The sequence below is a fragment of the Ostrea edulis genome, chromosome 1 (genome assembly GCF_947568905.1).
Source record: "Ostrea edulis chromosome 1, xbOstEdul1.1, whole genome shotgun sequence".
Classification (NCBI taxonomy): Eukaryota; Metazoa; Mollusca; class Bivalvia; order Ostreida; family Ostreidae; genus Ostrea; species Ostrea edulis.
Window position 1 is genome coordinate 103123430 of NC_079164.1, and position 10735 is coordinate 103134164.

General features: G+C 36.2%; 1 protein-coding gene across 2 annotated transcripts in view; it reads left to right on the plus strand.

The window, feature by feature from the left end:
- LOC125654539 (exosome complex component RRP42-like) overlaps positions 1-10261 on the plus strand; it is a 49747-nt gene extending 39486 nt beyond the window's left edge. For both annotated transcript variants that reach the window (XM_048884544.2, XM_056141920.1), the window contains one exon: positions 10042-10261. In XM_048884544.2, the coding sequence (XP_048740501.1) occupies positions 10042-10104 (63 nt within the window). In that variant the 3' untranslated portion in view covers positions 10105-10261. The remainder of the gene's footprint in view (positions 1-10041) is intronic.
- The last annotated feature ends 474 nt before the right edge of the window (positions 10262-10735 follow it).

The window sequence follows — 10735 nt, forward strand, 5'->3', positions numbered from 1 at the left end:
AAATGTGTAAGAAAGTTCGGGATCTGGTATACTCTGATATGCGAATTTAGGTGGAAGAAATAGCGCAAGCATTAGGCATTTCACATGGTAGCGTTTCAACAATCTTGCATGATACATGTAGTTTAGATATGCATAAGCTAACAGTTCGCTGGGTCCCCAAATCCCATAGCAATGAGCAAATGCCAATCAGAGCATCAATATGCAGCGCTTGTTGAAGCGTTTTAGGTCAAAATATGATTTTCTTTTGCGTCTTGTGACTGTAGATGAGACTTGGGTTCATTATTATGAGCTTAGAGTCGTCAGTGGGTAGGGCCTGGGTCCCCGAGGCCAGAGAAGTTCAAGATGCAACCATCTGCTGGCAAGGTGATAACCACAGTATTTTGGGACGCAAAAGACGTTATTATGTTGAACATTTTATCCAAGAGAAGTACAATAACTGGAGTGTAGTATACAAACTTGCTAGACCAGCTGAGAACCGCCATCCGTGAAGAACGCCGAGGTAAACTCTCTAAAGGTGTTTTGCTGCAACAGGACAATGCGAGAGTCCACACTTGCAAAGTTGCAATGGATGCTGTAGAGCGAAACGGGTATGAATTAATACCACATCCTACCTATTCGCCTGACCTAGCTCCCAGCGACTTTTCCCTATTTCCAAACTTGAAAAAGGATATCCGTGGACGTCATTTCCGGTCTGATGAAGAAGTCGTGACGGCAGTTGAGTGGGTCAATGGAAAGGATAAAGGGTTCAGTCGTGTATTCCAACTTATTTCAAGTTCAAGTCTACACCCTGTATTTCCTACAGCTATACTTCTACTATTGCATCCAAACTTTTTAATTATAAACAAACTTTGCCGTGCTTAGATATAGACCATCTTATACGTAATCCACCAACATGTTCTTGTTCTTCATCTTCTTTCAACTACAGTCCAGCTGGACATGTCATTACTGGTGATGTTGATATAGTTGAAAATGAGGACCTCAAATCACTTATTCTAAAAGGTCCTAAATACAGAGAACCTCGGTCTTTTAATTGGCGACAGAACTTCATCTCTATTATGAGTTCTGTCGAAGATTATGCCAGACGATGGGCTAAATATGAAAAAGAAGAACTTGATACATTGTCAGAATGGGTTAAAAGCATAAGAGGGATATTAAAATCCCGCATTAGACACATGAAAACCAAAGTACGTACAATCTATCTTTCTGTGTTTAGTAAACCAGAAGTGATAAAAGAATTAGATAGGTTAGATGAGGAATATGTTTTGGTTCCAGCTGACAAAGCTAGTAACAACATTGTCTTTGTTTGTAAGGCTCATTATTACAACTGTATTTTAAACGAACTTGGCATTAATTCCACTTTTGGTAATCATACTTATACTCCAACTGCCCTTTCAAAAGACGAAATTCTTCAAAACTATGCTTCAGTTTTAGACACATTTAATATTCCAGTCAATGGGTCGAATGAATATGAGTTACCGTACCTATACTGGATTCCTAAGCTACATAAAAACCCTTACAAACAAAGATACATTGCTGGATCCAGTAAGTGCTCTACCAAGCCCCTATCTTTGCTCCTCACGAAAATGTTAACAGCTGTGAAGGAGAAACTTCAAACTTACTGTGCGACTACATATGCCAGAAGTGGTGTTAATCAAATGTGGATTCTAAAAAATTCTAAAGAACTTTTAGTAAATTTGAAATCACAGAATTTTCCCAAATCAATAGCATTAAAACCTATGACTTTTCAACACTATACACGACCATTCCACACGATAAATTAAAGACTACACTTTTTGACATCATAGACAGTTGCTTCTTCAACAAAAACGGAAAACGGAAATATTCATATCTAGTGATCAGTCATTCAAATACTTACTTTGTTAAACACCACTCTGATTCCACGCACAAGTACTCTGAAGTTGAAATAAAAAATATGCTAGAGTTCCTCATTGACAATATCTTCGTGGTCTTTGGTGATCAGGTCTTCCAACAGTCTGTTGGAATTCCCATGGGCACGAATTGTGCTCCTTTGTTAGCTGACCTGTTTTTATATTCATATGAAGCAGAATTTATTCAAAAACTTCTACGTGAGAAGATAAAATCTCTCGCTGTGACCTTCAATTCTACTTTTAGATATATCGATGACGTTTTGTCTATTAACAACGATAGCTTTCATTCATATGTCGATTTGATATATCCCTGTGAGCTCGAAATAAAGGACACCACAGAGTCGTCCACTTCTGCTTCATACTTAGATATTTTATTGAAAGTAGACATTAACGGCAAACTGACAACTCAACTGTATGACAAACGGGATGATTTCAGCTTCTCCATCGTCAACTTCCCACATTTATGTAGCAATATTCCATTATCACCTGCATATGGTGTTTATATATGTCAATTGATTCGATATGCAAGAGCTTGTTCTGGGTATAGTCAGTTTTTAAATCGAGGTAAGCTAGTGACAAACAAGTTGATGGTACAGGGATTTCAACAGTCTCGATTGAAGTCAGCATTTCGCAGATTCTATGGTCGTTATAACGATCTAGTTCGTCAATACAACCTCGCATTGGGTCAAATGCTGTCTGACGTGTTTCATACCGATTGTTAAGCCGTTCTTGGCACACTGATTTTGACTGCGGATAACTCCGTTTACCTGATCAGGATATGGGGCTCACGGCGGGTGTGACCGGTCAACAGGGGATGCTTACTCCTCCTAGGCACCTGATCCACCTCTGGTGTGTCTAGGGGTCCGTGTTTGCCCAACTATCTATTTTGTATTGCTTGTAGGAGTTATGAGATTGATCACTGTTCGTTATCTTCACCTTACATAGAATATAATTTTCTAGCCACCTGATCCCACCTCTGGTGTGTCCAGGGGTCCGTGTTTGCCAAACTAGCTATTTTGAATTGCTTATGGGATTTATGAGATTGATCACTGTTTGTTATCTTCACCTTTCTTTATTTACTTACCGTTTTGCGGCGGGCGATGCCATGTTAAAGGACCCTCACTGTTACGGCCATGATTGCTAAGCATATAGGTCTGAATTTGTGTTACTTCACTTACGGCTGGTGACGTCTCAATATGAGTGAAAAATTCTCGACGGGCCGTAAATTAAACAATTACATGTAAACATCACGTAGGCATCGACCAATTAGATAGCTTCGTTAATAACAACTGCTTAAATTTCAATGTAGCTCAAACTCAAGTCTTACGAAATAATTATATCGATGGTTGAGAGAAAAAAAGATGAAATTCCTCAGGTGTTCTCCTGAATATCAATTTTGGGTAACAGAGTAGCTAGAATTGATATACATGTAATGGTTTATTCCAATTTGGGCCCAGGTGGGGGGGGGGGGGGGGGGGTACAAAAATTGATAAAAGAAAGAGATCGAAATATTTTAATGAAGAATTGAAGCAATACATGTGCATAATACATTGATCTTTCATACCGAAAACAAATAGAACAGATTCAAAATTGTTCATAAAACTGAGAATTATCTTTTTTTCTGATAAGAAAAATTGTCTGAGAATTATACTTTTTTATGGCCATGAGGCTTGGTTGCTTAAAAGATCCCCTCTTATATAATCAATGTATATTGTAATGATTTCTTTTAAGATTCCGTATTATGTAATCAATGTTTATTGTAATGATTTCTAACCAGGAATTCTTAAATTAATGCAAGTTGGATTATTGAATTGAAATACTTTTTTCTTGAATTTTCTATTTGCTGTTTAAATTGTTTTATGCACGATATCATTATATTTATGAACTGATTGCTTTTCGATATTAATTGGTATATCCCTGAAAGTCATATGCGTTGTTTCCGTCTTTTATTTTTTCTAAACTAATTTTTCATCTCTCTGATGTGCAGATTATTGCCGGGTTTATAAAAAGCTTTCATTTCATGTTGTACATTTACATTAATAATATTACTATACTTGCTAGCTCAGTGTTTCGATCACCTAACTAGTAATGCAAGGATCCCGGTTCCACTGTCAATAAAACCAACCGTTCTCCTTGCACTCGTCAGCCTTGATCTCTGATTGATTCAAAGATTTTTCTTCCCTTCTTTCCTACAATATCTTTGAAATGTCCATGTAATCCATACATAAGGGTTAACTTTACATTTTTACCTGTCACAACCAGGAACTGGCAGGGTATGCTAACTCTAAATCAAACCTACACATAGTAATATTCCCCACGTTTTCGTTTAGAAACAAAATACAATGACAGTGAATTATACCCTAAATTTCACGAAAAATGATGGATTATTAACGTCGCGTATGACGTAATTGCAAATATTAGTTACATTCAAACAGGATAACAGTCTTTGGTGCATAAGTTTGATAAAAGCTATGAATACAATCCTTGATTTCCACCACAACTTGTAATGTAAGACTTATTTATCTTTCGTTCTTCACTGAGAACTGCACCCCGTCAATTGCAATAACAAACAAGAATGGTTGAGGCGTACATGTGGGTTGTTAATTCAACTCACAGGTATAGAAACGTGTGTAGGACTTGTTTATCTACAACTGAGTCATGTAAGACGTCATTAGTCCATACATCTATTCCAGCTAAGTAGGGTGTCCGTTTGAGGTCCGTGTTGAGGTCCTTAGGGGCCTGTGTTTGCCCATCTCTCTATTTTGTATTGCTTGAGCATCACTGAAGAGACATTATTTGTCGAAATGCGCATCTGGTGCATCAAAATTGGTACCGTATAAGTTTTACATTATAGGAGTTATGAAATTGATCACTGTTCGTTTGCAAAATGAAAGTGAAGATAACGAACAGTGATCAATGTCAAAACTCCTATAAGCAATACAAAATAGATAGTTGGGCAAACACGGACCATTGGACACACCAGAGGTGGGATCAGGTGCCTAGGAGGAGTATGTATGAAGTACATGTATGAAGTGTTTCATACCGATTGTTAGACCATTCTTGGCACACTGATTTTGACTATGGATACCTCCGTTTACCTGATCAGGGGATGCTTACTTCTCCTAGGTACCTAATCCCACCGCTGGTGTGTCCAGGGGTCCGTGTTTGCCCAACTATCTATTTTGTATTGCTTATTTCATGTCTAATGCACACATATTTTGTAAAGACATATAGAACAGAAGTTGTCCAGGTTATTTGTTTCTTAATTCAAATATCTACAAAAAGGGCATATTGATCCTCAAAGTCTTTTTCTTTAATAATTCAGTGATTATCCATGTGATATTATTTTCTTGAAAGTAGATATTAACGGAAATCTAGCAATTCAGCATTATGACAAACGGGATGATTTCAGTTTCTTCATCGTCAACCTCCCATATTTACGCAGAAATATTCCATTATCACCGGTATAGTGTGTGTTTATATCTTAACTAATTCGATATGCATGAGCCGTTCTTGCTGCACTGATTTTGACTACGGATAACACCGCTTACCTGATCAAGATATAGAGCTCACGCCGGGTGTGACCGGTCGACAGGGGATGTTTACTCCTCCTAGGCACCTGATCCCACCTCTGGTGTATCCAGGCGTCCGTGTTACCCAACTCTCTATTTGGTATTGGTTATAGGAATCGCGAGATTGATCACTGTTCGTTATCTTCGCATTTCATGAAAAACGTGATAAATCACCAAACATACCAAGAAACTAGACACTGAGTCGTCACACCATACAAAAACCATACCATTTAAAATCTCTTTTTAAAACTGTTGAGGTTTTATAGATATTTACACGCTTTTCATAACCATGTAATATATTTTTTTATTTCTTTTTTTTTTTACAATATGCAGAAGTCAAACAAAAAGTTAATTTTAAAGTCAACGCATTTTCACTATATGGGCTCCGCCACAAAGCTATTTACTTTTGTAGATAGCATTTGATATTAAATGAGTTTTGATCTGTATTCTCAATAAGTTATTTTTACATTGTAGATGATAGTTATATGACCATAATTAGTAATGTTTAATGTTTGGTAGAAGTATTAAGGACATTGGATTTGATTTACCGATACAATACATGCTATAAACGCGCAGTTTGATTGGGCGATAAATATGTCATCAAATCTGTGGTTGGTTAGGAGGAAAATCCCGAATAAACCTCCCAAAGTTAATATCAAACTGAGTTACACACCAGAAAAGATCGGCTGGACCAATCAGAGGGCATTAAAATTCCTGATCTTTTGATACCTGTATATATCATGAATATTATATGTAGGTGGACTGCTAAACAACTCAATTAGCGATCTGAAAATGTATTCGTTGATGCAGTTGAAGTTTGACTGACAGCAGCATTTCCATCGCCAAAGTATATATAACGAAATCATCTGAAATTTTAAGAATTGAAAAATTGCTCACGATTTCAATACCCCGAAGAAATAAAATGAAGCCACTTCGAATTGTATTCCTCGGAGCGGAGCGGGTTGGGAAAACCAGTACTATAAAACAGTTTTTGTACGAATCATTTCAAAACGAGACCGAGGTTACTCTAGGACAAAGCTACAACGAAACAGTTCGCCTTCCGAGTAAGTAAAATCTTTATTTTCTAATTGAGGCGGAGGGGGTTCTATGTAATGATATTTTTGAAGAATATATTGTCACACGTGTAGTTATGGATACTTTTTGTTTTTACCCATTCACATTTTCCCTTCTTTTTGCTAGATGGAATATTCCAACAAGTACAAATCATTGACACCATTGGGAGTGATGAATTTCCTGCAATGAGGGACGTTAACATAAAAAATGGAGACTACTTTGTCGTCGTGTATGCAGTAGACAACCGCCAGTCATTTGATATGGCATTTACACTGTGCCAAAAAATCAGGGACATAAAAGGTAAAATATACACCTAAAGAAATCATCGACAATATTAAAGAATACCATGACAATTGTCTATTTCAATCCTCTACCTCAAGACTATGGATTGGTGTTACATCTTCCGATATGATATTTAAGACAAAAAATTCAGTTTTGGAAATAAATAATTTACTTTTGTATTTATCTGCTATTTCATTTTTGTAAGAATTTCCAGTGCTTAAAATAGACGTACTATATTTATCTGTATTCATATCCGCATTGTTTACATCTATAACACATTCATTAGGAAATGGCTATCATTACAATTTGTAGAGATATCGAGATAAAAACACGAAAAATGTAAATATCATCTGATGACAACATTTACTTACGTGCTTCTTTAATTCCAGGAAAAGATTTCAACAAAATAATGGTAGTGGGAAATAAAATAGATCTGAGAAATTCTAGACAAGTGACAACAGAAGACGTTTTACAAAAGTCAATCAACGAGAAAATGTACTGGTTCACCGAAACAAGTGCCAAACTGAACTGTAACATCAGGTGCCTTTTCCAAATTATCTTGAAAAACTATGTGAAAACAAATGACTTGTTCCTTGGAAAGAAAGACAAAATGTTGTCAAATCTGAAATCAAAGAACACCATATGCTCGAAATTCAAAACGAGAAAAATATCTGCACAGACTCTTGTATATTCACTTTATAACCAACAAGATAAGTTCATGATATCAGATTAAAAAATTCAGTGAGGTCACTGGTTGTATTTATTGAATGTGATGTGTATATCGTCGACTTCCCATATTTATGCAGCAATATTCCATTATCACCTACATATGGTCTTTATATCTCTTAATTGATTTGATTCGCACGAACTTGTTCTGCATATGATCGGTTTTTAAATCAAGATGGTGCAGGGGTTTCAACAGTCTCCTTTAAAGTCAGCATTTTGCAAATCCTATGGTCTTTATAACGATCTAGTTCGTCAGTACAACCTATCATTTGGTCGAATGCTGTCTGATGTGTTTCATACCGATTGTTAAACCGTTCTTGACACACTGATTTTGACTACGGTTAACTCCAGTTGCGTGGTCGGGATATGTGGCTCTTGACGGGTGTGACCAGTCGAGAGGGGAAGCTTACTCCTTCTAGGCATCTGATCTCAACACTGGTATGTTCTTGAAATATTTTGACCGTTTGGGTAACACGGTGGAAATATCACAAGAAGTTTTTAAACAGATGTTAAGATATTACTCCGAAGATATATATATATATATATATATATATATATATATATATATATATATATATATACATGTATATGGAATACAAAGTTGTTTATCTTAGGGGTGTCATGATAATATATATAATCCATCTTCAGGTGAGTACAAATATTGAATAAATCTTTTTTGGAGTAAAATCTTTAAAAAAAAAATTATTGGGATATTTCCTCCGTCTATTCTCTCCCTGCAAAGATTATCCTGACGTCCCTAAGATAAACAACTTTGTATTTAATATTTGTATTCACCTGAGGATGGATGTTAAAATCCAGAAAGCGCTAGTGATTTGAATATGTTTTGGAACTGCATATTTTCCTGCTTTTGTTATTAATTATTTTGACTGTGTTCTATCAACTCTTTCTATTTAGATTATATATATATATATATATATATATATATATATATATATATATATATAACGAATAGTGATCAATCTCATAGCTCCTATAAGCAATACAAGATAGAGAGTTGGACAAACACGTACCCCTAGATATTCCAGAGTTAGAATACAGCCCTTGCTTAATTGGTCGAACGGTCTAGCGTGCTGATCACAAGCTGTTGTGATTGATTGTATTTGTTAAATTGTCTCGAGAATTTTCACTCATATGGAGGCGTCATCAAGACCGGTAAAGGGGTTCAAATTTAGGCCTATGCTTACGGCCATTGAGCAGTGAGGGTTCTTTAGCGCGTCACACCTACTGTGACACGGGACATCTGTTTTTAAGGTCATCTCCGAGGACCCCTGACATTCACACCTGATGCCGAGCGTTTGGTGATGGAACTTGCACTACCTGTTTTAAGACTTATGTCTGTCACGGCCGGGATTGGAGCCCCGACCATCGGCATGCGGGCCGAACGTTCTACCTCTAGACGACCGCGACGGTTCATGCTGTTGTGAGTCAGAGAGTTGCGACAAACCTTAGCCCCGTGGGGGGCCTCACGTTGTCCTGCTGCAGCGTAAGGTTAGGTTGATGGATGGATGTGTGGTCTCAAAATTTGATCTCGATATGTTACTGCTGTAAGATTGCCATGGATAATCATCAGAGGCATTTTCACTCCTTGACCCTGCCCATACCATAATAAACCCTCCCCGAATCTGTCGCTTTCCGTAACGTAATTGTAAGAATATCGCTCACCAAGATGTCCATAGACATGTGTTGTGGCCTTTTCAGTGTTTTATATATATATATATATATATATATATATATATATATATATATATATATATATATAGTTTGTAAAAAAGAATTCGGTATTTGATACAGTAAATACATCCAATAATAAAAGTCAAGAAACACAAAACTCGAATAACATTTCACTGTTAACGCTTTCGGCTTTAATGCCTCTTCAGTTTTATAACTGTTCGTGAGAGGCATTAAAGCCGAAAGCGCTAACAGTGAAATGTTATTCGAGTTTTGTGTTTCTTGACTTTTATTATTGGATATATATATATATATATATATATATATATATATATATATATAATCATGATCTATCTCTCAGAATTCTTGAAAAACTCAGATCCGCCACATGTGATTACAGTTATGGGGTACATGAAGACAGCTCATGGTTTATCTTAAATAACAGTTGTTCTTGCAATTTTAAAACCTTATCGATGTGCTGAGAGTTAATAACATTTGCAGTCTGAGACAATATTACTAATATGAATATAATTATATATGAAATTTGAAAATGTGATAATTTCCCCCTAAACGTAGAATGTGTATCTAAGGCATACATCCTTTCCAAAGTGTCACTTGAATTAGCACTACCACATGTTGTGATTGAATGCAAGGCATGTATTCACAGTTTGGTCAGACGCGAGGTTTCTCGATTTTATATATATATATATATATATATAGGTGTTGAACAAATATCAAATGAGAAGTTCATCAAAGCATTGGTTTAATTTGAAATAGAAAGGTGTGTTGTTTCAGTCTTTTATTTACAGACTGATCTACACCTGGATTTCTTCAAGAACTGGACATTGGACACTGAATCGCAGTCCAAATGAATGATGTGAATTTCTCGTTGTTGTCACGAACCCTAATACTGTCTTGAACTCAGGAACAATTGAGCGTTCGCATTTTGAAAGTTTTGATATTATGTGTGGTTCAGTTTGGAAGATATTTGAAACATTAACATAGCTAAAATAATTAATTCTGAGTTTCGATACTGTTTGAACTTTATAATTCCAGTTATTGTTTGATGCATCGACAAAGTTTTTCAGTTTATTATATCCTATCTTCAACCATGGCTACCAGTCCATACTAGTGTCAACCATCGTCGTTGCATAGGAGGTAAACATTAAAGGTGAAGATAACGAACAGTGACCAATTTCATAACTCCTATAACGAATACAAGAGTTGGGCAAACACGGGTCCCTGGATATACCAGAGGTGGGATCAGGTGCCTAGGAAGAGTGAGCATCCCCTGTCGACCGGTCGTATGTTGAGTTAAATTTAACACTAAATCATCAGATTTCAATGTATCACTGCTTATGAATACAAAAATTACGTGCAAGAATCCGGAACAATACAATAATGATATGATTTGAAAACTCAAGGCCGAAACGAAGTTGTTTGAGTTGTTCTTAAATTACTGTTTTAAAAGACAGAAAATAATGAGAAATACGTGAATATATT